Source organism: Vicugna pacos, chromosome 8 (genome assembly GCF_048564905.1).
Source record: "Vicugna pacos chromosome 8, VicPac4, whole genome shotgun sequence".
NCBI lineage: Eukaryota > Metazoa > Chordata > Mammalia > Artiodactyla > Camelidae > Vicugna > Vicugna pacos.
This window is the reverse complement of record NC_132994.1, coordinates 68,376,974-68,404,046: the sequence shown is the minus strand read 5'-3', so window position 1 is coordinate 68,404,046 and position 27,073 is coordinate 68,376,974. Positions and strand designations below refer to the sequence as shown.

The 27,073-nt window shown below is 38.6% G+C and overlaps 1 protein-coding gene across 2 annotated transcripts in view; it reads left to right on the top strand.

Annotated features, from left to right (window-relative positions):
* The window catches only part of TFB1M (transcription factor B1, mitochondrial), a 57,393-nt gene that overhangs the window by 12,609 nt on the left and 17,711 nt on the right, over positions 1-27,073 (top strand). For both annotated transcript variants that reach the window (XM_006197707.4, XM_072966094.1), the window contains exons 3-5: positions 3,393-3,501; positions 4,713-4,864; positions 13,466-13,585. In XM_006197707.4, the coding sequence (XP_006197769.1) occupies positions 3,393-3,501; positions 4,713-4,864; positions 13,466-13,585 (381 nt within the window). The remainder of the gene's footprint in view (positions 1-3,392; positions 3,502-4,712; positions 4,865-13,465; positions 13,586-27,073) is intronic.

Below are 27,073 nucleotides of genomic sequence, written 5' to 3'. Positions count from 1 at the left end.
TTTTTTTTAAATTGAAGTTTAGTTGATTTACAATGTTGTGTTAGTTTCAAGTGTACAGCAGAGTGATTCAATTACACATATTCATATATATTCTCTTTCACATTCTTTTCCATTATAGGTTATTACGAGACATAGAATATAGTTCCCTGTGCTATACAGTAGGTCCTTTTTGTTACCTATTTTGTATATAGTAGTGTGTATATGTTAATCCCAAATTGATCCCCCTCCCCTTTCCCCTTTGGTAACCATAGTTTGTTTTCTATGTCTGTAAGTCTGTTTCTGGTTTGTAAATAAGTTTGTTTGTATCTTTTTTTTTTTTTTTTTTTGATTTCGCGTGTAAGTGATGTCTTATGCTGTTTGTCTTTGTCTGACTTACTTCACTTAACATGATAATCCCTAGGTCCTTTATAAAACTTAATACCGGAGAAACACAAGTCCTCTGTTGGAAACTGAGTATAATCATTTCCAACCTGGAAGTTACAACTGAGTATGATATAATTCAGTGTGTCAGTTGTGAGACCTAACGTCTCTAGGATTTTTATGCTGTAAATCTCACAGTTTACATATATGCTGCTGCTTTCATGGTTTGGTTTCCTATTTCTTCTTTTACAGCCTTATTTAACAAATGCATTTTCCTCAGAGTTTACTTCTGCCTCATTTTGGAAGAAAAGAGGATTGGAAACTAAAATAAAAATGTTAGAACACTTTTGAGTGTCTGTAAAAATACTCATTTGGCTGTAACCAAGTGCTGGCGTTCCTAGCCAGCTGTGCCTTTGAGCCTATTATGAGGTGAGACGTCCAGAGTTTTGAAGTGGCAGGCACCAGTGTGATTCTTGAAGGGCTAAAGTCGTGATCTTCCCCGCCCCTTCCCCATTTCCCAGGTGGCATTGTGAGAGTGGAAACATTTTTCTCTTTTAGCGGTTGGTTATGTCTTTCTGTGTCAATGCTCAACATCATTAGATGTTTAAATGGCTGCTGCCTGTAATCATACTATCATTTCAGTTTACAGCGCTTTTTTCCTCCGTAATTGCTTCAGGGCCTTCACATAAAGCTGTGAACACCAGCATTCGTTCCTTCTGCAGTGGGGAGTGGGAAAGGGGGAGACCAAGCTACAAAAAGTAGTCCGGGCAAAGGTAGGCCTTGTAAAGAATGGGAGGCCTTGGTTTGTTACTGACTGATACATAAGCCCTAGAGGGAATCCCCCAAAATGCAACTTTAAACCTAGGAAAGGAAGGTAAAGAAATGTATTGTATCAGCTTTTTGCTATGCGACTGTGTGGAAAAAGTTAACATTTCAAACATGTTGAATTATCAGAGCATGTAAGTTAGTGCTAAAGAGTCAAATTTACATTGTTTTGTTTTAGTCTTAATTACTGATTACTTAATTATTTTCTATATATTGACATCATGAAACATAAGGCCTTAGTTCTGCCTGTTTTTGGTATGCTAATTTGTTTTGCGTTAATTATGTGAAGCATAATTATAGAAGAAAAATTTAATGTTCTTCATTGACAGGGAATGCTATCATTAAATACAGTTTTTGTGAAGTAAGCGCCTGTCCCAGAGAGAGCTACCTCCTTTTTCATTTTTATAGTCTGTAGAGGTTATATTTTCTAAGATTGTCTGGAGCTCATCAGATTAAGTTTTAGCAAATCATGGTAACTTAAATAATCCATAAGTATATTAATATTAGATGGCTCATCCAACTAAATGACTCCCAGACCTAAAATGTTTGGCCTCTAACCAGTGTACACATTTCAGCTATGTATTTCTGAAACATTATTTGTGTAAGTCTAACTGATTTATCAGTGAAATACATTTTTGCAAGTTTCTTGACCTGAACAAATTTTGGGAGCCCCAAATCTCACAGGCTAGAAGAGGAATTTTCCATCTTCATAGAAAACTGAAAGCCCTTTGGTCATTCACTTATTTATTCACCTACCAAATATATATGCAGCACCTACTGTGTACTGCTGTAGCTACAGGGTACATTAAGGTAGATAAAAAGCAGATGCTGCCCTTAAGGGGCCATATGTTATGGGGAAAAGAAACCTTTATATACATAGTTGCAATACATAGTGCTATAAAGAAGCGTGTGCAAGACAAATTGTTGACCCCAAAGTGGGAGTAATCTTCTCAGTGTCTTGTCCCTTCTCCTCTCTGGTTTCTATAGTGCCACTTTCACCCTTCCTCCGTTGCCTGAGTTAGTCAAGAGGAGAGTTAGGAAAGGAAATCAGCTTTAATTGAGCTAGAGAAGCAGGACCAAAGGATGCTCAGAGCAAAAGTTCCTTGAATTAGAGCCAAGGTTCTCTGAACTCCCCGAGCTGAGGTTTAATGCGGGGAGAGGGTCACCTCTTCCTTTGTAATCTGCTGTAGACGTGTTTGTTTTCCTTGATTATACTCCTGCATTTTAAACTTTATAAGCTCAGGGATTGCATCTGTTTTGTGTTGTTGTTACTTGCTTTTTTCTTAAGGACTTTAAGAATCAGGCTTTGTGTTGGATCCAGAGTACTTAACACGGTATAAATTTATAGATGGCTTGGGTGTAAGGCTCTCTGTAGTTGGGTGCCAACACCTCAGTATTGTGAGAGCGTTTCTTAAGAAAGGGTGCTAAGGTAGATATAATGGAGGAAAAAAAGATAAAGGAAAGCATGCTTTTATTTTCCTCTATTTTTTTTCTTTTTCTTTTTTACTCAGAAAAACAAGGAAAAGAAAGGAAAGCAAATAGTTAGAAGGTACAAATAAGCTGGGAGGTAGCTTTTGATAAAACATGCAGGATAATTCGTTAGGTCAAAAGCACCTGTGGATCAGGAGATTCTTCAGGGATACTCTGGTCAAGGGAGTGTCTCAGAGTGCCACGTGTGTGCGGCTTGGCAGTGATAGATGACTTTCTGTTTGTTTGACTCTGCTCATAGATTAAGTTAAGGGTCTTTGTAATATGTAAAATCCTTTGTATATACTTAGGCTATAAAGACCTAGTTGAATTAAGTTTGTCTTTCATATGATTTGCTCCTGATTAATTCTCAGTATTTTATTATAATGTCTTTAGTCTCTAATTTTAAAACATAGATGAGAGTGGAGTTTTTGCTAAATCTCTATAGAAATACAAGTCATTCTGAGGGTCAAAACTATGTTACTGTATTATTTGTGAAGTTATGAGTTGTTGTTACACTGTTACCTGGCACTGTCCCCAGTCATTCATATGGGTTAAAAGCCTTAGCATCAAAATTGTCCACTGCAGTGGACACCGCATACTGCTGGTTCACTAATGATCAGTCTTAGTCTCTGGCTTTTCACGTTGATTTAACAATGCACAGATCTGATGAAAAAAAAATTAGATCCACTATTCTCCAAAATGTATGAGCTCATTTTATTTACCTTCTTTTAAACTAGATGCTTTCTGATGCAGCACCTGGAAAACTGAGAGTTGTCCATGGAGATGTGCTGACATTTAAGGTAGAAAGGGTTTTTCCACAAAGTCTCAAAAGACGTTGGGAGGATGGTAAGTGACTTTGCATTGGTTTTCTTATTTTCTTTTGTGATTGTTTATATTACAAATATTTATTGTATTATATGTTACAAGTATTTATTATTATATTAAAAATTAGATGAACAGAATTAAGTAGGTAATGTGCATTGCAAGTATGTTCTGCTTTCCCGCTTTATTCCAAAATGTGAAATCTCTGAAGTGTTACTTTTTCTAAGTGGTGAAAAAAGAAGTGTTCTAGTAAACCAAGCCATACCCAAGCTTTCTTTTAACTTTCTTTCCATTGTCTTTCCTATTCAATGACCAACCAAAGCATTTTTCATTCATAGGCAGTGTTTATTAGGTACCTGCTATGTGCCCCAGATCCTTGGAAAATACAGATACAGTAGGGTGTTTCTTGCCCATAAAACCCCTTAGAACAACTGGAGGAGCAGTGTGGGTGCACTTCCAGAGCTGCCACCGTGTCTCTGGCCTCTCCATGGGCGGGCTCCTTCAGAGATGCCAGCGCTGCGCGTCCCCTCCTTCCAGCACACCGCCCAGCCACAGTCACAGACACAGTGACACACCTCCTCGTTGCCTGTGTCAAACCTTTCCTAAGTTCTCTGGCGTTAATATGACCATTAAGAAGATTTCTCTGCTCATGTCTTCCCTGATTCCTGGCCCTCCCAATTTTCCTTTCACCTTGTTGTGAGCCTTCTCTAACTGTTCTTCGCAGTGGTCATTTTTCCACCCACGTCTTACATGTTGTTTCGGGGGGGTGGTCAGGGAGCAGGGCATCTTCCGTGCAGCCAGTTTGCCTGGATCACTCCCCTCCTGTGGTCTCACTTTCCACGTCTATATTGCACACACTTAGATCTTTTCCGACCTGTGTCCCCTCCCTGGGCATCTGACAGCTTCATCTCGGTGCCCCATGGGAGCTTTGACCTCATCATGTCCAAAACCAATTATCCTTTCCCTCAAACCAATTCTTTTTCATATTTTTCCTCAGCCAAAACCGGAGGACTTGAACTGACTGAATACTAATTAGGTAGGATTTTTTTCCTTCATAATTCGAAGCTGATTGTGAGAAAACATTGCTACTGAGGAATAAGTGGACTGAAAAACAGCCATATCTTTTCATATAGTTTTATTTGATACTGTTAACATCCAATTTGATTTTACTCTTAAATTATATTCAGAATATATAGATGAAATCATTCCAAGTTGTTTTTTCTTACGCCAACCAGATCCTCCAAATGTACATATTATTGGAAACCTGCCTTTTAATGTATCAACTCCACTGATTATCAAGTGGCTGGAAAATGTTTCTCTTAGAAATGGACCTTTTGCTTACGGCAGAACCCAGATGACGTTGACTTTCCAAAAGGAAGTGGCAGAGGTAAGCCTTAACTTTTTCTGGCTATCTTAACACACGATCAAATTCCCAAACAAAACAAAAAGAATGTGATAATCAGCTTGGAGCTGGGAAAGGGAAAGGGTTGGGTGTCTCACTGTTCAATATACAGGCTTTGACTTAGCTGTGCCTGCTGGCCATTCCCGGGGCTGGAGTTAGTCTCTCTAGAAAATACACCTGCAGGGCAGGCGAGAGCAGTTTTTGAAAGGCAGGGGTTTAAGGAGGGGTCTGCAGACCACAAGTGTTTGTTTTCTTTCTAAATTTTATTATGACATATAAATACAGAAGAGCATATAATGTCTATGCATGACTTTGTATCTGTATGGCTTAATAAAATGAAGACCTGAATCCCCACCACCCAAGTCAAGTTGGTGATTAAATTACCAGCATCTTTGATGCCCTCTTGTGTGCCTCATTCTGATTGCATCTCCTGTCCCACCAGCTACCAAGATAATCTATACTAGGAGTTTGCAGTTTATTATTCCGAGTGGTTTATTACATATTCTTATCTGTATAACTAATATACTTTAGTTTTGTCCGTGTTTGAACTTTGTACAAATGTGTTCATACAAGATGTATTCTTTTTATTTGCTCATGTTGCTCATAGCTGTAGTTTATTTGTACAGCTTTTTACTGCCCACTCTTTGACTATGGATTTATCTGTCCACTTTCCTGTTTGGGGACCCTGAATGAGTTTCAGCATTTCATTATTACAAACAAAACAGTCACGAACATTCTTACATTTACGTCAGCTGGCGCACAGGACTTCTCTACGGTACACACCTGAAGGTGGCAGTGCTGGATCATAAGGTCTGCAAGTCGCCCCCCTGGTTAGGTAACACTAAACTGTTCCTCTGAAGTCATTGTGCCTGTTTGGATTCCCACCACCAGTGTGTGTGCATTCGTTTTGCTCCATAGCCTTGCCAGTACTTATTGCCAGACTTGTACATTTTTGTTCATCTGAAAAGGATGGTGCGTTTATTTTGTCTTTTGCTGATTTTAATGAAACTGAGCATCATTCTACATGTTTATTGGCCTTTATTTTTCTTTGTCAAGTGCTTGCTTTTGCCCGTATTTCTGTTGGGTTGCCTGTTCTTTTCTCATGGATTTGGAGCAGTTCTTACATATTCTTCATACTAGCCTTTTATTAGTTAAATGTGTCACAGACTTCTTCCACTATTGTCTTACAGTGTCCTTTGAAGAGCAGATGTTTTTAGTTTTAAATTTATGGTTAGTGCTTTTCATGTCTTGTTGAAGAAATTCTTTTATATCCTGAGATCATGAAGATATTCTTCTGTGTTATCTTCTAGAAGCATTATTTTACTTTTTACATTTATATCTATAATCCACTTGAGATTGATTTTCATGTGTGGTTGAAGTAGAAGTCAATTTTACTATTTTTAACATATGCTTCCAATCAAACTAGTACCATTTATTGAGAAGTCTGCCCTTCACTGACCTCTAACAACACCTCTGACATCGTGACAGGGGCCAGTATAAGCACTGGTCTGGTTAGACACAAGAAAGATGTGAAATTGAGGAAACAGAAGGCCCAATTCAGGAGACAGAGGAGGGAATCTTCTGGAAGAACATTTAATTTGCATCAGAGCAGATGAATAATTTGATAAAATACCTATCATGTTTGTGTATACTGAGAGAAGACGTCTACAAGTTGGGGAGAGTTTAGGATTGAATAGTGATAAATAAATAGAAAATTATACACACTAGGGATTGAAGTAAATAAAAGCATTATTAGAAAGAGAAATTTAAAAAATATTATTTGGAGATACACAATTGTTTATTTTGGAAGCCTAAGGGAAAAAAGAGACCTGTGTAAAAATAACCATGAAACTTGGCTGAGAGTCTCAAAAGATCACTGAGATAAATCAAGAGAAATATTATAGCCCTACTAGGAAAAATTATTTTTGTAAAGACGCTTATTTTTTCCAAATTAAGTTTTTCAGTAACCTTAAAATGTTGTGCAGTTCCAGGTATTATCTTGAGGAATAGACCTGCAAAAATGGATAAGAAATTTTGAAAAAGAAGAGATACGAGAGAAGACTTGCCTATCAAATATTTAAATGTACAGTGGAGCTCTAACAATCAAAGCACTATGAGCTGGCACAAGATAGATCAGTGGCTAGATTAGAAGACCCAGAACGAGACCAGAACTTAGTGCTTACATGTTAACAATCAGACCATAAATCAGCAGACAAAAAAGAATTCTTGAACAAGTGCATGGATATTTGGTTAACTCTTATGAAAAAATTCAGTAATTCACTGTTTATGAAACAATTCCAGTAACTGCCTTCAAATTTACCACTCTTTTCTGCAGTTTCTAATCCTTTTTTAATTTTACTCTATTTTTCATTTTAGGTATTACATTTTTATCTCTAAAAGCTCCATTTGCATCTTACTTTATCTTCCCTTTCTCTCCTTGTATTCATGCTTTCCTTGGCATCTTTATGAATATGTATAATATTTGTAATAGCTGTTTTAAGATCTCTACCTACTGATTTCATTACATCTGTCATTTCTGTACTGTTCTACCAGTTGATTTCCTCCCCCACCCCTTTGCTTTGGGTCCCATTTTCCTGCTGCTTTGCAAGCCTGGTAATTTTTGACAAAATGCTGGGTACTGTGAGGTTTCTATTTCTGTCTTTTCCAGTGTTGTTGAGGGCCAGCTTTTGTTGTATTGGGTTGAGTGGTGGGTTTTGTTCTGGCACGTAGATAAGTTACTTGCAGGCTGGTTTGAGATTTGTTTTTGAGCTTTGTGATGATGGGTCCAGTGCAGCCTTTAATCTGGGGCTAAGTTGTGCTACTGAGTCATGATGTTCCTAAGGACTCCATCCATCTCCCTGCGAACTGTTTCCAGCCCTGTGTGAGCTTCGTTTGCCCTATAGCTTTCCAGTGGTACTTTCTTCTGTCTCCCAGCCTTCCAAGCCTTGAGGAGTTTAACCTCATACCCTTGGAGATCAGCACAGCCAGAGACTTAAAGGAGCACATCTCAGGAGCCCTGGCTCCTTCCTCTATCCACCTCCCCTCCCTGCCACCTCTCCCCACTGTGTCCCTACATCTCCAGTAGTCTGCCCCGCAAATCCTGGCTGTTCCCAGCGCCCAGAACTTCATCCTCTGTCTCCTCAAGTCCAGGAGACCCCTGCCTCCTCCCTGTGCCGCAGCCTGAGAAAGGCCTCCAGGCTGTCAGCTGTGCAGTCGTAAGGCTTCCCTTCTTTGCCTTCTGTCCGTGACCACAGCCCCACACTGCCTGTTGTCCGGTTGATGAAAACTGTTGTTTCATAGCTTTTAGTCAGCTTCATAGTTGTTGCTGTAAAAACAAACAAAAAGCCACCTTTTTAATAGCAGCGTTCCCTTTGAGAGTAGACTGTATAACCACACTAGTTTAGATATCTTCCTCTCCAATAATTTACGAATGTATCATCAGAGTTTTATTCCTTAGATCCATCCCTCTCTCTTTACCCATGTTCCCTTTCAGAGTTACAGTTTTCAAAGGAGCGATTTTTGCCCCACCCACCACTCAGGGACATTTTTGGTTGTCACAACTCAGGGGTGCTTCTGGCATCTAGTGGATAGAGATTAGGGATGCTGGTAAATGTCCTTCAGTGCACAGGACGGTCAAGGATGGGCCCCCACAACAGAGAATTACTCAGCATTAACCAGCCACAAATGTCAATAACTGTGCCAAAGTTGAGAGACTTTGTTTTAGAGTGTTTGTCCATAAAATCCATCACAAAACTGTAGGACCCTTTTGTGTTTGTTATAGACTCTCAGATGACATCCTCACTCCCAAGGTGCTAGTCATTTCCTCCCCCGAATCTGTTAATTCTCCTCTGTTGGTTTGAATTGAGGTCTTGCTAATAATTCTCTTTGTTAGTTTTCTCAACTTTTGAATTTATCCTTGAATTTTTTTTCCTCAGCTGACATTGTTATTATGGTATTTCTATTTTTCAAGAACACAATAGACATGCAAAATACTGTGTACTCTAATTCTTTGGGGGGAAAGAGCAAAAGAACAGAAACTGAGGAGGTGGGTAACATTTTCAGTGGCTCAGTGTCGAATGTGGTAATAATAGTGTTGCTTTCACTTCATGTGTAATTATTTTTCTTCAACAAAAAGTTGATTTTAGTTAAATTTTAGTATAAATATTGAGGAGAGTTATATATTGAGTCTATAATTTACAGAATGCTTTAGAAGTGTGGATAACACTGGTCCTCTGATTTTCACATTTTACAAGTGAAAGTTTCAGTAGAAGAATATACAGCATTTTCTTACATACTCTGTTCTTGACACTGTCATAATTGTAATTTTGTATTTTAGCCGCAGAAAGCAATTTTAAACATTTGCTTTGCTCAGCTTTGTGAATTACAGAACAGAAATGAGCATGGTCCTCTTATTCCTTTCTCCCTGAGAAGACAGGGTATAAAATGTAAGAATTCAGCTCATAACACATTAAGGGGCATATCCACAGTTTAAAGTTACAGCTCATAAAACAGAACCAGACTGTGTAGCAATAAATGAGACCTTAACAGACCTCATCTGACCTCATTTTATAGATGATGAAACTGAGGCTCAGAGTGCTTTGATGTCTTCCAGAGGGTGTGGAGCTGGTCACAGGGGAAGCTGAACTTGAACCCAGGTCCTGCATTTTCTGCTGAAGTCATGATGTTCAGGTTCTTCATGTGACTGGCCCTCTGGTCTCTTCTTTCTGGGTCCAGCATCAGCCTCTTCATCTCCTGCCATCTCCAGAGGACCCTGGCAGGGAGGCAGTCACATCTCCATTAATTATTTAGATCTCATTGTTCCTGATGTTTGGCTCTGGAGCTTCTCAAGTGTAAGCCTAATTTTTCTACTTAAAATTATTTTCGATGAATAAGGGGAAAAAATAACACTGTCCTGGTGAATTCTTTGACCCTTGTTTTCTTACACTCAATCAGAATGCCTTTAAAAAGCTCAAGAGTTAGAGGTTTCCTTTTACTGAAAAATTACCTGGTTTGGTTCCCTGGCTTTTTGCTTTTAAAATCATCTATCTTGTAGTAGAGTTTGAATTTTAATAGCTTTACCTGTAAGATATCTATCAAAGAAATATCAATTCATGTTTGAATGGTTGAGTAACCATTTAACTCTCATGCTAGCTTTTAATGAAGTCTTTTGCAGAGCTTTCTGGTCTGTGATTTGAATTTTTCCTCAATATGTTAGGGATAGGTATGTGTACTGCTTTCTTCTAAGTTATAAGATATGATTCATGTATTTTCATCTTCACAACCTGTGTGTGTTCACTACAAGGATTGAATGGGTTACATTAATGGGTTCAGGACACCCCTTCACCAGGCAGAACTGGATACATGGCACTCTAAGTGAAATATACTTAAATGTGTCTTCATTTCAAACTAACTTACCCTCCACCCTCCACTCTTCCCTGGTTTGCTCTTTGGTTAAAGTGATTTTTAAGTTCCCTTCATTTCATCAATGGGAACACACCTTTGAGATGTAAAAGTAAAACACTAGAAGAAAATCCAGGATGAAATAATTTTTTAAATCTGAGCATTTCTTTTGGTTTACTTTTTCATTTTGTGGAGTATGTTCATGCTAGATTTGAGCTTTTGCAAAACTGTTTTGAATTATGCCAGTTTATACAGTGCATTTTAAAAATTTGAATCTTAATGCCAGTGGTAAAATTAAGCTCCTTTTTTTGTTTATGAAGAACTAGAAATATTTTTGATCATTTCATCCATAAGCTTATTCTTGTTTTATTGACATATAGTCAGTTACAATGTGTCAATTCCTGGCGTACAGCACCATGTCCCAATCATGTATATACATATATTCATTTTCATATAAGCTTATTCTTGAGCTCAAATCTATACTTCCATTATTTGTCTTTGTTTTTGATATTTACAGTTCTGGGTTTTACATTTTAGTAAGGAAGAACTTATTTTGTCATATATACTGTAGCAACTTATCACTTGTCTTGAACTCGACTTCCCCATAATTTCAACTGTCCAAATACAGACAACAGCCAGGTGATTTAAAATAAAAAGGGATGAGATGAGGGATGGCTTCTGAGTAACAAAATAGATGCCCACAGGAAGTTTTCTCAGCATCCCAGATTAAAACCTGATTTTAAATCTTGAGGCAAAGCTTTTACAAGCCACATTACGTGGTTTTCATGCTCACAGCTGGTTAGAAGCAGCAAAGTAAAAGGGACTATTAGAGGCTGACACATGACAGTGAAGCAGGAAAGAGAACACCCGGCACAGTAAGCGTGGCTCACAAAGCGCTCTGTCTCTGGCTGTTTGGTGGTAAGGCACGCCGCTGGCTTACCTAGCCCCAGGGTTATTCCAGTCATCATCGGTGTTTGTCATGTTGACCCTGTATCATTCCAAAGAGGTTTAGAAGGTCCAGTGAGCCCTAAGAACACAGATAAGCAGGATGCATTTTAGAAAAACAAATATGCCTAATTTCTTTTATCCACCATTCAGCTTTGTTCAATCTTATTGCCGTATTTTTTCATATCTTCTTAAGAAATACTGTAAGTATGTTTGGAGCCGTCTTCTATCCCCTTTCTTTCCCTCCTATGAATTGAACTGTCTTAGGATCAATATTCATTATTCCCATAAGCATGTTTTGCTTGCTTTGCAGATGTAGATACATAAATAGATATACATACAGCGTAAACAGCAAGAAATAAGACGTGATCTTTTGAAGGTTTTATATAAATGGAGTCATACTGTAACGGATTTTCTGCTACTTAATTACTGGGATTTATGTTGGTAACTCTTGTTATTCATTATTTAGTATTCCATTGTCAAAACTGTTTAATTATTCATCCACTTATTGATGGGCCTTTATGTTTCTCCACTGTTTTTGGATACTACATACAATGTTGCAGTGAGTATTCTTCTACATACCTCCTTGTGAAGTATAGAGATCTCTCTCTGGGATGTAGTCACAAAGGTAGGCTTAAAGGATCATAAGCGTTTACTCAACTTTAGCTTTTCTACGTATATTGCCAGATTGTGGGTCCAGAGTGCCTGTACCAAAGTCCCCTCTCACAGGTAGGGTATGAAAATTCCTGTTGCTCTATGTATATTCACTGATACTAGGTTCTGTCAAGTTCTTTTTCTGTTGTTAAAATTTTGTTCATTTCATGAATATGAAATTGTATCTCATATGGTTTTAATTTGCTTGTCCCTAATTGGTAATTTAGTGAGCATAGTTTATGGTTATGGTTCATTTGGGGTGCTCTCACCATATTTCTCATCGTATTTTCTGTTTGTCTTTTGATTATTGATCTATAGGAGTTCCTTCTATATTCTGAACACTAATCCTTTGTCAGATTTAAGTTTCAAATACTTTCTCTCAGTCTGTGATTTATCTTTATAGTGTTTTTATTATAAAGTAGCTCTTAATTTAAATAGAACAAAATATATCAATCTTTTCTTTTATGGCTTTTGCTCTTGCATTATTAAGAAATTCTTCCCTACCGTGGGGAAACATAGATATTTACTTATAAAAATTTAAAAGTTTTACTTTTCACTTACTGTTGATTCACTTGGAATGTGTTTCTGGCTGTGGTCACGAGAGGGACCTGCATTTTCCTCCTTGTAAATGCCTGCTTATACCAATATCACTGATCCATTTTTTTCCCATTAGCAGTTGCTACATCACATCTATCACATTTCAGGTATATGTCACATTTCGCACGTGCTTGAGTTTGAGGTTTTTGTTCCATTGGTCTATTTGTGTGTGTAACAGTACCATACTGCCTTAATTTTGGCACCTGGCAAGGTGAATTACCCCCACCTCATCTCCACCCAGCACCTGCCCCCCGCAGACTGTTGATGTTTTTCAGGAGTGTCCTGGCTATTTTGGTTCCTTTGCTTTTTCATATAAAATGTATATGAAATTTAATTTAAAATTCTTGTAAAAAATCTTTTTGGGATATTGATTGAAATTGTATTTATGAGTTAATTTGAATATACCTAATTTTAAAATAAAAATGTTTGTGTGCTTAAAAAAAATCCTAGTTTTTTGTTTTTGGGGTTTTTTTTGTAAAGATCAGTTGTCAAAAACAGCCAGTTCTCCAAGGGTTCTAAATATTTAAGATTTTATTACACTTAAATAAAGAAAAGCACATCATTGAACATCAGTGTTCATTCAGATATTGAGGTGGTTCGTAAAATTACATAAGCATCTTTAGTTCTTCACTATTCTTGTTAATTTCTTCACTTACCAAATATTTGTTGATCATTTGTTTCATACAGTATCTTCTACATAGTTCAACAGTGGTTTGAAAATCCCAACAGCCAGTGGTAGGGAAGTTTTCTTGTTTGATTTTTTTTTTGAGTGCATTGTATATGATACAGTTCACACTTGTTAAATGTACCTGAGGTGGTACTGGAGGAAAGTGTTTCCCCTGTTGGCTGTATATCATGTCAGATAGGATATGCTTTTTAAATATTTAGTTCATCAGAAAATCCTGGTGTTCGTAGATCATGGAGTGTTGGCACCATTCGGTTTGATGAGACCAATTTAAGTATTTGCTAAAATTCCTTTTTGTCCTGCAGAGACTTACAGCCACTACAGGAAGCAAACAGCGAAGTCGCCTTTCCATTATGGCCCAGTACCTCTGTGACGTTCAACACATCTTGACAATCCCAGGTCGGGCTTTTATCCCCAAACCAGAGGTGAGTTTCTGTTTATTTGCTTTAGTACACCAAAATTAGGATTTTAAATGTAATCTTTGCTCCTGAAAGGATGTGTCAGAGGAATTTGATCTTTATTTATATCCAAACTGTACGTAACTTTTTCTTCCTCTCCTAAATAAGAACCATAAAAATCACAATATGAATAGTTAGTTCTTATTCTAATTTTTCTTCCCCTGAAATAGAATGATCAAATGCCTGTACTTATCCATGTTGCCCTCGTGGTGGTGTTATTACCATTATTATTATTATCCCCTTTACCCTTAGAAGTATCCCAGTGTAGAAGAAAAGTTGTATGGTCAGCCAGTCCTCAAGAAAAGAAATCAGTATTTTTTTGTGATTTCTGACGGAGACTTCCAACTAAAGTTACATCAAACATTATTTATTTATTTATTTTTATTGAAATATATTTGACATATAACATTGTATAAATTTAAGGTGAACAACTTGTAGATTTGATACATTTATATATTGTAATATAATTGCCATTGTAGCAATAATTAGCACCTCTATCATATTACATAATTATCATTTCTTTTTAGTAGTTGAAATAATTTAGTTATAGTCTTTAACAAATTTGATGATTATAATACAATATTATTGTCTATGTTCCCTGTACAGTACATTATATCTAGGGTTCATTTACTACCCATTGTAAGTTTGTGCTTTTTAAACAGCTTCCATCCTGTCTCCCCATCCTCTGGTAACCACCATTTTACAAGTCTTACTTTTTAAAATTCCACATACGGATGATACCATATAGTACCTGTCTTCCTCTGTCTCAGTTATCTCACTTAGCATAATGTGCTCAAGGTCTGTCCATGTTGTCACAATGTCAGGGTGTCCTCCTTTCTCATGGCTGAGTAACATTCCATTGTGTGTATGTCCCACATTTTCTTTACCCACATTTATCTATCAATGGACATTTAGGTGGTTTCCATATCTGGCTATTGTAAATAATGCTGCAGTGAACGTGGACGTGCATGTATCTTTTTGAGTTAGTGTTTAATTTTCTTCAGACAAATACCAAGAAGTTGAATTGCTGGATCATATGATAGACCTAATTTTTAATTTTTTGAGGAAGCTCCATACCACTTTCCACAGTGGCTACACCAATTTTACAGTCCCACCAACAGTGCGCAAGAGTTCCTTTTCTCCCCATCCTCACCAGCACTTAGGTCTTCTTGATGGTGACCACTGCAATAGGTGTGAGGTGACATCTTGTTGTTTCTCATTGCCATTTTCCTGATGATGACTGATGTTGAGCATTTTGTCAGGTACCTTTTGGCCATTTCGATGTCGTCTTTGGAAAAATGTCTTTTTAGTTTTCATGCCCATTTTTTAATCGGATTATTTGGGGGTTTTATTTGGGGTTTTTTTTTGTTTTTGTCATTATTGAGTAGTATGAGTTCTTTGTGTACGTCAAGTATTTTTCTTATCTAATGTATAATTTGTAAAAATTTTCTCTCATTCTGTAAGTTGTCTTTTCACTTTGTAAGTTGTTACTTTTGCTGTGAAATAGTTTTAGATTTGTGGCCCCATTTGTTGATTTTTGCTTTTGTCCTTTGTACTTGTGTTGTCACATTCAAAAACTCATTGCCAGGACCAACGTTGAAGAGTTTATTCCCTACTTTTCTTTCCTAAGAGTTGTATAGTATCAGCTGTCATGTGTAAGTGTTTAATCTATTTCCAATTAATTTTTCTGGGTGGTGTAAGAAGGGTCCACTTGTATTGCTCTGCATGTATTTATCCAGTTTTCCCAGCACCATTCATTGAAAAAACTGTCCTTTCCCCATTGAGTGCTCTTGGCTCCCTTGTCAAATGTTAGTTGACCATATAAGTAAAGGTTTAATTCTGGGCTCTCTATCCTGTTCCATTCGTCCATGTGTCTGTTTTTATGCCGATAACATGCTGCTTTTATTACTGTAGCTTTGTGGTGTAGTTTGAAATCAGGAAGTGTGATACCTGCAGCTTTGTTCTTTTTCCTCAGAACTGTTTTGGCTGTTCAGGGATTTCTGTGATCCATACAAATTTTTGAATTCTTTTTTCTATTTCTTTGAAGAATGCCATTGGTATTTTGATGAGGCTATTAATTCTTCAGTTCCGTGAACACAGGATATTTTTCCCTTGGTGTCTTTTTCAGTTTCTTTTCAGAAAAGTCTTGTAGTTTCACTGTGCAGATCTTTCACCTCCTTAGTTAAGTTCATGCCTAAGTATTTTATTGTTTTTGATGCTATTATAGATGGATAGTTTTCTTTTTTCCTTTTTCGAATGTTTCATTCTTAGTGTATAGAAATGCAGTTGATTTCTGTTTGCTGATTTTGTATTCTCCAACTTTACTAAAATTGTTGATTACTTCCAACAGTTTTTTTGGTTGATCCCTTGGGATTTTCTATATACAGAATCATATCATCTGCAAAGTAGTGACAGTTTTACTCCTTTCCCAATTTGGATGCCTTTTGTGTGTGTGTATGTCTTGCCTGATCACTCTAGCTAGGACTTCCAGTACTCTATTAAACAAGAGTGGTGATAGTGGGCATCCTTGTCTTGTTCGTGATCTTAGAGGAAACGCTTTGTTTTTTTTCCATTTGAGGATAATGTTAGTTGTGAGTTTGTCATATATGATCTTTATTATGTGGAACTATGTTCCTTCTGTGCCCAATCTACTGAATGTTTTTATCATGAAAGGATGTTTGTTGTATTTTGTCGCATGTTTTCTCTGCGTCTTATGAGATGACCATGTGATTTTTAGCTTTCATTTTATTAATGTGATGTATTAAGTTCACACCATGGTATATAATTTTTACAGATTTTTATGTGTTGTTGAATTTGGCTTGCTAATATTTTGCTGAGAATTTTTGCATCTATGTTCATTAGGGATATTGGTCTATAGTTTCCTTCTTATATCCTTATCTGGCTTTGGTTTTCAGTGTAATACTGACCTCATAAAATTAATTTGGTAGTATTCTCTCCTCCTCAGTTTTTGGAAGGAATTTGGAAAGGATTGCTGTTAATTCTTCTTTGAGTGTTTGATAGAATTTTCTAGTGAAACGGTCTGGTCCCAGGGTTTTCTGTGTTGGGAGATTTTTGATTACTTGCTGCAACATCTTTGTTCACTATTGGTCTGTTCAGATTTTTTACTTCTTCATGATGAAGTCTTGGTAGGTTGTGTGTAGAAACGTACTCTTCTTGGTTATCAAATTTGTTGGCATATAATTATTCACAATAGTCTCTCATGGTCCTGTGTATCTCTGTAGTCTCAGTTGTAATGTCTCCTTTTTCATTTCTGATTATTTTTATTTGAGTCTTTTTTTTCTTAGTCTGGCTAAAGATTTGTCAATTTTGTTTGTTTTCAAAGAACCAGCTTTCAGTTCTGTTGATCCTTTCTCTTGTTTTTCTGATCTCCATTTCATTTATTTCCACTCTAATCTTTATTATTTTCCTTCTTCTGCTAACTCTGTTCTTTTTCTAATTCCTTGAGGTATAAGTTTAGGTTGTTTATTTGAGATCTAATTTCTCAGTATATGCATTTATTGCTATAAACTTTGTTCTCAGAACTGCTTCTGCTGTATTCCATAGGTTTTAACATGTTGTGTTTCCATTTTCATTTGTTATTTAAGATGATTTATTTCCCTTTTGATTTCTTCTTTGACCCATTGGTTGTTCAGAAGTGTGTTGTTTAGTTTCCACATATTTTTAGATTTTCCAGCTTTTCTCGTGTTGATTTCTACCATTTCTCCCTTTGGTTTGGTATCAATCTTTGATTTTCTGAGATTTTCTTTTGAGCCCTGTCACATGATCGATATGAGAAAACGTTCCATGTGCACTCGAGAAGAATGCATATTCTGCTGCTTTTGTAAGGAATGTCCTGTGTATGTATGTGAACTCCGTTTGTTCTAGAGTATGGTTTAATTCCAACATTTCCTTGTTGAATTTTTGTCTGGATGATCTATCCATTGCTGACAGTGGCATATTGAAGTCCCTTACTATTGTTACATTGTTGTCTATTTCTCCCTTTGAATGTGTTAGTATTTGCTTAATGTATTTCATTGCTCCAATGTTGGGTGTATATATATATGCATATACATATATATATGTATATGTTATACTTCAAGCTGTATTGACACTTTTATCATTATATAGTGACGTTTATTGTCTCTTGTTACTGTTTTTTGTCTTTAAGTCAATTCTGTCTGATACAAGTATGGCTATACCTGCTTTCTTTTGGCTTCCACTTGCATAGAATAGCTTCTTCCATTCCTTCCCTTAGATCTTACGTGTGTCCTTAAAGCTGAAATGAGCTTCCTGAGGGCAGCATATTGTTGGGTTTTGTTTTTTATTCTTCCAGTCGCTTTTGATTGGTGAATTCAGCCCAGTCATATTTAGAGTGATTGTTGACATTGAAGGATTGACTGCTGCCACCTTTGCGTTTGCCTTCTGCTTGTTTTGTATCACCATTGTTTCTCCCCTTTGTTTCTCTTTGCCTTTCTAATGTTGTGGATTTCCATGCTCATTTGCTCTGTCTTCCCTTTTTGTCTTTCATGGCTCTACTGCAGAGTTTGGCTTGTGGTTACCATGTGGCTTTCATAAAACATCTCAGAAGGAAAATAGTTCTTTTTAAAGGCTGATAGCACCTTACCTTTATTTGCCTATAAAGTTTCCACCCTTCCACCCCTCCTGTTTCATATCTTTGATATCACAGTGTTTATCTTTTTTATGCTATGAATTCGCTGAGAAATTATAATAGCTGTAGTTATTTTTAATGCTATTTCTCCTTAAACCTTTTTTGCTATAAATAAGGGGTTAACATATCATTGTAATATAAAATTTTCTAATTCTGACTTTTTCTTTTTACCTTTGCTAGAGCATTATGTACTTTCATTTGCTTTTATGTCACAAATTAGTGTCTTTTTTTATTTTAGCTTGAAGAATTCCTTTCAGCACTTCTTGCAAGGCAGGTCTAGTGGTGGTGAACTCCCTCATTTTTGTCTAGAAAAGCATTTATTTCTCCATCATACTTGAGTTCTTTTGTAGGTTACTCTTTTTTTCCCTCCTGGCTGACTTTAGAATTCTTTCTCTCATTGCTTTTTGATAGTTTCATCGTAATGTATTTTGGATAAGGTCTTTGTGCATTGAGATACCAGGGTATTCTATTAGCTTCTTGGACACTTACGCCCAGTTCCTTCCCCAGGTTTGAGAAGTTCTCAACAGTTATTTCTCTAAATAAAGTCCCTGCTCTCTTCCCCTTTAGCCCAATTATTCTTGCATTTTTCTTACCATATTTGATAGCTCTCCTAGAATTTCTTCACTTTTTAAAACTCTTCGTTCTCACTCCTGAGTCATTTCTAAATACCTGTCTTCTAAGCTGCTAATTCTTCCTTCTATCTGATCTGCCCTGTTTCCTAAGCTCTCTAATACACTCTTCATCCCATTTGCTGAATTCTTCAGCTCCAGAATTTGATTCTTCTTTAAAATTTCAATCTCTTTAGTAAAGAATGCCCTCTGTTCATTCATTTTATTCTTGAGTTCATCAAATTGCCTTTCTGAGTTTACTTGTAGCTTGCTGAATTTTTTCATAACAGCTCTTTTGAATTTTTTATCAAGTTAGATTGCAGTATTCTGTGTCTTTGAGCTTGGTTACTGGAGAATTATCATTTTCTTTTTGTGATACCATACTACCCTGATTTTTCAGTGTTTGATGAAATGTTCCCCTCCCATGCATATGAAATAGGTCATTTAGTTGTTCAAGTTGAACATACTGGCAAATGAAACCCGTTTGTTTTCCAGAAGGTGGTGCTATAGCTCAAGTTTTTGGTTTCTCTTTACTGGCTCTGATTTGGGGGCTGCACACTGGAGGGAGCATTTAAAAAAAAAAAAAAGATAGTACTGTTTAAAAAAAGGTAGTGGCCGAGTGGAGGGAGCTTTGAGCACCCACAGCCCAGTGGGGACAGTCGGCTAGTGGAGGTACTCGCAGAGGCCCGTGGGCAGACCTCCTGCTGAAATCCCCAGACAGCAGGGAACAGTCCCGTTAGTGCCCTTTGTTATTCTTGTCTGCCTCTTTCCCTTTCCTCTCCATCCCTCCAGCCTGGTGGTCCCTCAGAAATCCCCATGCTGCTGGAGCGCAGGGGGTGCCCCCGGTTGCACAGCCAGGAGGCCTCTGGCTGACCCCCTTCTCTTTCACTTCCTCTGTGCGGAGTGTGCGCCACTGTTGCTGGTGAGAGCCCCGTGGCCTTGTTTCTCTAGGGAGCGAGGGGGGCTGACTCCTCCAGTTCCTCCTTCCCACCTCCAAGCCCGTCCCCGTGCGGCTCCAGCCGCAGGCCTGCTTCTCCCATCAGCCTGGAGTTCTGTCTCCCTGCGTGTCCCCCAGGGTTCCAGGCTCCGGCTTCGCTTCCCCACACCCACTCCTCAGGGCATTCAGGGGTAGGGCAGGCGCACTGCCTTCCTGGGATCTGCCGCCCCCTCCAAGTCCTGTGCCTACTTCTGAAGCACAGGTGGGTGGGAATCTCCTGGTTGGTCCCCTGTAATGGGCAGAGGCACTTTTGTTTGGTCATGAATGATCAGTTAGTTGTAAATAAAAGGGGAGAGAAAAAAGAAATGACTCAGGCTGCCAAGATGCTGACATCACTTTCAAAATCTAAACATTATTGTTTCTTCCCCACTCTTTTGAGAGACTTTGTTTTGACAGTGTTACTTGTGATCAGTCATCTATGGAAAAATAGTTGGATATTAAACTAGACTGACTATTCTAATCACAGAAGAGTAAGTGCTAATTACAGAAACAAAGTTTCTCTGCCAAAAATACAAATCAGTAAGCCAGTATCTAGTTTAGCAAAACCACTACTGGATGATAAGTACTACAGGACGTGTACTATAAAAACTCATTTATTGCTCCACTGAAGGTGTGCTGGGCCCCAGATGCATGGAAAGCCCTAGGCTGGGCAGAGAGGGGTGGTGACAGGGATGGGGAGTCCACAGCTGGTGAGGAACAGATTTCTTCCTCCTTGCTGAAACTCTCCAGTGTAAAGTCTTGCAAAGTTTACCTTACGTTATTTGACATTCACTAATATAAATAGATATCCTGAAAAAAATGTTACGTGGTTTTTAGGTTTAGGTATAGACATAAGTTGTAAGTTCAAAGTGGGACCCCGACCAGTGGTTTGACCTATTTGTACATATTGGACTGTGGTCTGAGACATCGCCGTGGTCTCTGCTGCCACCTTCCCCTTCCTCTGCCGTGTTGCCGACCACAGTTAGCCAGGCCTTCAGGTCACTCTAGGAATTTAGTCCATCTTCTGTTTCCATGACAGACTTAACTATCAGCTTTTTCTAAATCAAGCTCAGTATTACCTCCCTTCAGCATCTCAAGCTTTCAGACATTGTAAATGACTTCTTTCAAAATAATAGATCTATTAGCTCCTCCACAGAATTTGATGACTGGAGATACCATCTTATAGATCACCATCAGAGTTAACACGTTGGTGCTTTCAGGGATTTTTTTTTTTTTTTGTCCTAGAACAGGTGGCATTTGTAATGAAGAAACCCCAGTCACCATAATAGCTTTCTCTCATCTTGTAATGCACATATGAGTGCATGTAACATTTTGAATAGTATAAGAACCAATTGTATCAGAAACCAACATCTTTATTTTTAGGCTTTTGTAGTTATGGTTATTACCATAACACAGAATCTTTAGGCTACCTAAATTTTACCAAGGGTTTCTAAGGGTAGGTATTAGAATATTTTTAGTGCAAAGTTTCTAACTTTGTTTTAGTTACCTAGTTGAGAGTAACTGATGGTGTTCAGAGGTTGTTATCAACTCTCTCTGATTTAGGGATAAGAGCCACATGTGGTCAGTTAATTAAAAGTACTTGTCTCTGGGGTTAAGGCCTTATGAAAATATTATTTGTAAAAAAGTTATGTCTTTGATTATTTTTATTGAAGATGTTTGCTTTTTGGCAAGTTAAACATATTCATAGCAATTCTCTGTATGTGCTTTTCATTGTGTTGTAAATACTACATGCAGAGGATTTATTTATAATCCAGGAAAGCAGTTAATCAAGGAGGCGAGAGAATGTATTATGATGAAGGAAAACAGTAAATCAAGGATTAAATTTTAGTTGTAAAAGAATTTTCTCCTGCTCTGGAATAGTTCTGCCATATCAGGGCAGGTCAGGATTTCTCTGAGGAGACCCAGAAAGTATTTGACTGATAGTTATATTGAGCAACTTTTTAAAGATTCATTTGCTTAAGTAAGAAAGGGGAAGAGTTTCCACAGAGATGGCAAAAATAACAGTACCAGGCCATCCCTCTGGCCAAACCCCTTTGAACGCAAGAGGAGAACATCACAAACACAAATGACTGCAACACAGGGGAGACACATACGCTCAGTGCTGAAACAGAGGCGCAGGCAGGTTCCTGAAAGAGAGGAGAAATGGAGTTGACTCTCTAGATGCTCAGAACAAATTTACTAACATTCATCACTTACTCTCTACCAAAACTCTAAAAATTAGATTCAGAGAATTTCCTTGTGATGTAACAAGAGGATGTATTTATAACCGTCTTAGAGATGTCCTATGAGAATGTTAACCCTTCTGATTATTAGGCTGTAACTTAACCAAGCTTTGGTGGCAGAACTTTCACTGCTGCGGGCGGAGCTGTTACAGCCACGCCCTGCTCTGACTGGTTGAGCTAATCTCTCCAAACTCTTCCGTCCCATTAACTTCTCTAGTGTAGCCCCCCCAAATTTGAACCCCAAATTCTTTTCTGTCTACGGAAAACACGGCCTCTTAGGTTCTTAAAATTAGACGAATTGGTCCACTCTGCTGTTTCTTAAACTGCTAGAGTTTGTAGTATGTGGATTTTAGGATAGAATTTTTTTTAATTTGCATTTTTTATTTCACTGTTGAGTTAACAAAATTATTTTACCAATTAAAAAGACAAAATGTCTCTTGCAGTGCAAATTCACAGCTCAAAAATGCTTCCATGGGAACATAAAACTTGTTTCTTACGTTTCTCAAGCTGGCATCTGAAGACCCCCAAGAATCCACATATTTGGGAAGTTCCAAGTAATTTTTTTTCAAGTAGTCTGCACAGTACAGTTGGCCCTCCATATCCACGGGTTTCACATTGGTGGATTCAGCCAAAAGCCAGATAAAAAATAGTCAAAGAAAAAAAATTCCAGATGTTCCAGAAAGCAAAAGTTGAATTTGCTGTGTATTGGCAACTATTTACATAGCATTTATATTTATATTAGGTATGATAAGTAATCTAGAGATGACTGAAAGTACACTGAGAGGGTGGTGTTGGTTCTGTGCAAACACTGCATCACTTCATGTAAAGGATTTAGTGTCCTGATTTTGGTGTCCACGGAGGTCCTGGAGCCAGTCCCACTCATTTACTGAGGAACGACTGTACTCAAGTTTGAGACATACTGAGCTATTAGCTGTTCCCTCAAAATTCTGTGTCATCTTTTGTCTTTTATAAATTGTGGTCATGGATCTGGGATTTTAACATCCATCCCACACCACTGTCCTGTACTGCAACCTAGTAGAAAAGTCACTTCGATATGATATGAGAATTGCAACAGGCTCTTTTGATTGACGTGATAGAGCAGCACACACGAGTGGAGGAACCAGAAGTCCTTTGAAGTAAGCCGGGCCTGCTGGAATTCCAGCGCTCCTACTTAGAGAACTTGGCCATGTTAATAGGCTGAGTTTGAACACATCAAATTGGGGCAGTAATGCCACCCTTGAAGGACTGTTGCTGAGAAACAGAGATAATCAGTGAACAGGGCCTAACATGAGCATCAGGCACAGGGAGGCAGGCAGTGAAAGCAGGTCTTCCTGCTACGATTATGAACAAATATTTATGGACTAAGTTGTAATATCCTGATATAATGTGGATTATAATTCTTAAGACGTACATATAATCTATATATAATTTTGCCTGTTTAGAAGTATGACATATGGAGCAGGTTACTCCCAGACAGACATGGTGCAGATTTAAAGCATGAATCATGTCAGTACAATCTTCAGTAAATTAATGATGCTACACCCATGACATACTCTATAAAGAGGTCAGCACTCCGGGGCGTCCACACCTGACCTTGAGAACAGATTTTAGAGGCTTTCAGCCGTGCTTGCCCGCAGCTGTCAAGGCCTCGACCTTGGTGTGAAGCAGTTTTAAGCTTAGTAAATTTTAAGCTTAGGACGGGTCCACGTAAGAAACAGCCATTTTTCATGCCTTGGTGTTTTTTGAAATCTGATATTGAGGATGTTACTTCTGTGTATTACCCTGTATTTTAAAATGCTTTGGACATAAGGTCAGAAGACTAATTTTTCTGCATAACTAACATTCTTCTGTATTAGGTCTGGCTTCCTAGAATCGGAGACTGGGATAAGGGTCTTGTGAAAGTGATGCATTGCGGAGAGCTGAAGCTAAGGGGAGTGAGGGAAGCTGGAGAAGGCGGGATCAGCTGAGTGAGGAGATTGTTTCACTTGTAACCAGCTTTGGCCTGCTCCCACGGGGTCGAAGGATATGGTCTGAAGGGGAGCTCTGGGGTGCAGATGGCCCCACAGAGTTGGTCCTCCCTTGAGGGAAGGGAGCAGTGTTGTTCCCCTGTCAGCCTCCTGGCCACCTCCTAGGGCCAGTGGTGCCCTAACCCCCCAGCAGAGGGAGCACCAGATCTGTGAGCCGTGAGCACCCAGCACTCACAACAAGGGAGAGTGGGGGGCGGGCGCGGGGGGCACCGCCAGCAGCCTTTGTAGGTGTCTCCCAGTAGACGAAGCTGTCAGATTCCTCACGGGGCCTTCTCTGACTGGGTTGCTCGGGAAGTTCTAAACTAAGTTTCATATTTAATTGCTTTACCAGCCTTCAACCAGGATTATTTAATAGCATTCTATGTCTCTTCCATTTCTTTATAACTAGTCTTACAGCTTTACCTTTGGTTTTCTTATTTATTGTGCCAGCAATTTTATTGTTAAGTTGCCTCAAACTCTTTTTGAAAGCGGGCAAGTCTAAAAGGAAAAATAAATATGTAAACTAAAAACCAGTTTTATGATTATATACCAGAGTCATCCTCCTTAAAAATCAGATAAAATAAGTGTTAAATGGAGATAAGAGTATTTACTATTATAATCTGATTTAACAATAGTTACGCTTTCATATGTACCCAAGAATAAAATAAGCAATAAGTATAAATCCAAGGAAGGGAGAAATAAAATTGCATTTTTGCAGGTGACACTTTTTTTTTATATGTACAAAGCGCGAGGTAAGGAAGAGATGTGCAGAAGGGCTCTCTGCAGAATTATAGGCTGTGATAGGAATCCTCAAAAGTCAGTGAAGTTGGCCGCCTCTCCCGCTCCCTCGTCTTTGCAGACGGCCCGCACTCTGTCTGTGGAGTGTGTATCCACTTTTATTTTAACCTCAGCACCTGACCCCCACCCCTCGTGGCCTTTCTCTTGCCTTCTGAAACAGCCTACATTCTATGCAGTATGTATCTCTCTAAAAAAATCTACCTCTACTCAAAAAAAAAAAGTTAATATATTCTCAAGTCATATGACTAAAAATATAGTGAGAAAAGAGCAATAGTGAGAAATACTGAATCTGTGTCCAAAATTGAACTTAATTCTGTCTGCCTCCCTCAGGCCTGCTCCTCCCCACGTAGTCAGTACACTGACTGGTGATGTCTTCCTCTATCCAGGCAGACAAGTGTAAACCTGGAGGAGACCTTAAGTTCCCCCTTAGCTTTACCCTCACAGCTGGTTACCAGTTACCAATTTCTGATAGTCACCTGCATTTATTTTAGATACCGATTCTTTTACCGTTTTCCTGTCTTAAGTCTTCAAGAGTTTTGTCAGAATTACTAGATGATTTTTTCAGTAATATACACACTATATATAAATATGTATACATACATACACTATATATAGTTAGGCATATCTGCTCCATAGGTAAAATAAGCATATTCTGGGGGTTTTTGGTGTTTCGTTCTTTTGGGTCTTGTTTTGTTAACTTTTTAATCAAAGAAAAACAAATGTTTAAATATGTTTAAATAGATTAGACCAGGGTTTCTCAGCCTGATCACTGGGGACACTTCAGGCCAGGGAATTCTTTGCTGCTGGGCTACCCTGCGCGTCGCTGCCCGCTTGATCCCTGTACCCCGTTGTGACAACCAGACATGCCTGCGGGCCGAACTCCCCGAGTTGAAAGCCAGTGGAGCAGACTGGGAGCTCTTGGGCAGCGCTCATCACGTGCTTACCACGCGCCGGCCAGTCCTCACAGCGCCTCTGTGAACAGGTGCTCTTTGTGTCCTCGTTTTCACCAGTAAACCAGTGCCTCAGTTAAGTAGTGTGCCCTGAGTAAGCTTGCGCCCAGGTGGTTTAGCCCTGGAGCCCGGTTCCCTCAGGCTGAGTCCCATCTCCTGCTGTGTGACCTCGGGCAAGTCGGGTAACTTAGTGAACCTTTCTCTGCCTCAGTTACCTCTAAGCTACAAAGACTAGTACCAGCCTCCTAGACTCACTGTGAGGTTTAAATCAGTCAGTGTATGCAAAGGAATTTACATCAGGACTGGCGTTCCAGAGTAGGCACTTACAGTGGTCAGTCACTGATACCTCGTGTCCAGTCTCGTTGGAGATGCAATCACGTAAGTTAATAATTTGTTTACATAGAGCCTGCTTTACGAGTACGGAGATGGAGGCAGTGGACTTCTTGAGGGAGTCACGACTGAGTTCACAGCGAAGGCCCCAGTCCAGCCGTAAAGGGTGAGCGGTGGCCTGGGCAGGCATGGGGTGAGGTGGAGGGTTCGGTGGACGAGCACAGCAGAGGTGGGTCCTGGAGGATGGAGGGGCTTCGCACCATTTCATCCTCACCGTGTCCAGTCTGGTGGAAGTGGGCCATTAGCTCCTGGGAAATGGCTGCTTTTCTGAGAGTGTGAAACATTCCTGTATCCACTTAGGAAGAAAATATTATAGAGCTAAACAAAGATCATTTTTTGAAGTATCTGTAGAATTACGTAGAATATATAAAGTGTATAAAGTGAACTTCTAATATAGAACTATAGGATACGTAGACTGCACATAAAGCCAGTCACATTAAACAAATGAGAGAACCATTGTAGGTTTCAGAGCAGCCCTGTCACATTCATTTGCATGAAAGTATTTTTATCAGTTATTTTTAAGATGACGTTTGCTTAGAAAGTAATCATGTGACCACTCTAAAGGAATACGTCCTTTAAATACCTCCCTAATTCCCATATGAACTCGTACCTTTATTTTAGCTATTCCACTAATGTCCAGTGATGCTGCTGCAGGGGAGAATGATCTACCGAATGAAACGGGTGTAAGATGCTTTAGCCTTCGCTCCTCTATGCACAGTTCAGAATTATTTGCTCACATAAAAGATAACTTTCCACTCCCTGAGTTATTAGTGTATAATGAAGTAGTCTTTTCCCTCTTTGCCGTTGTGCTGTGA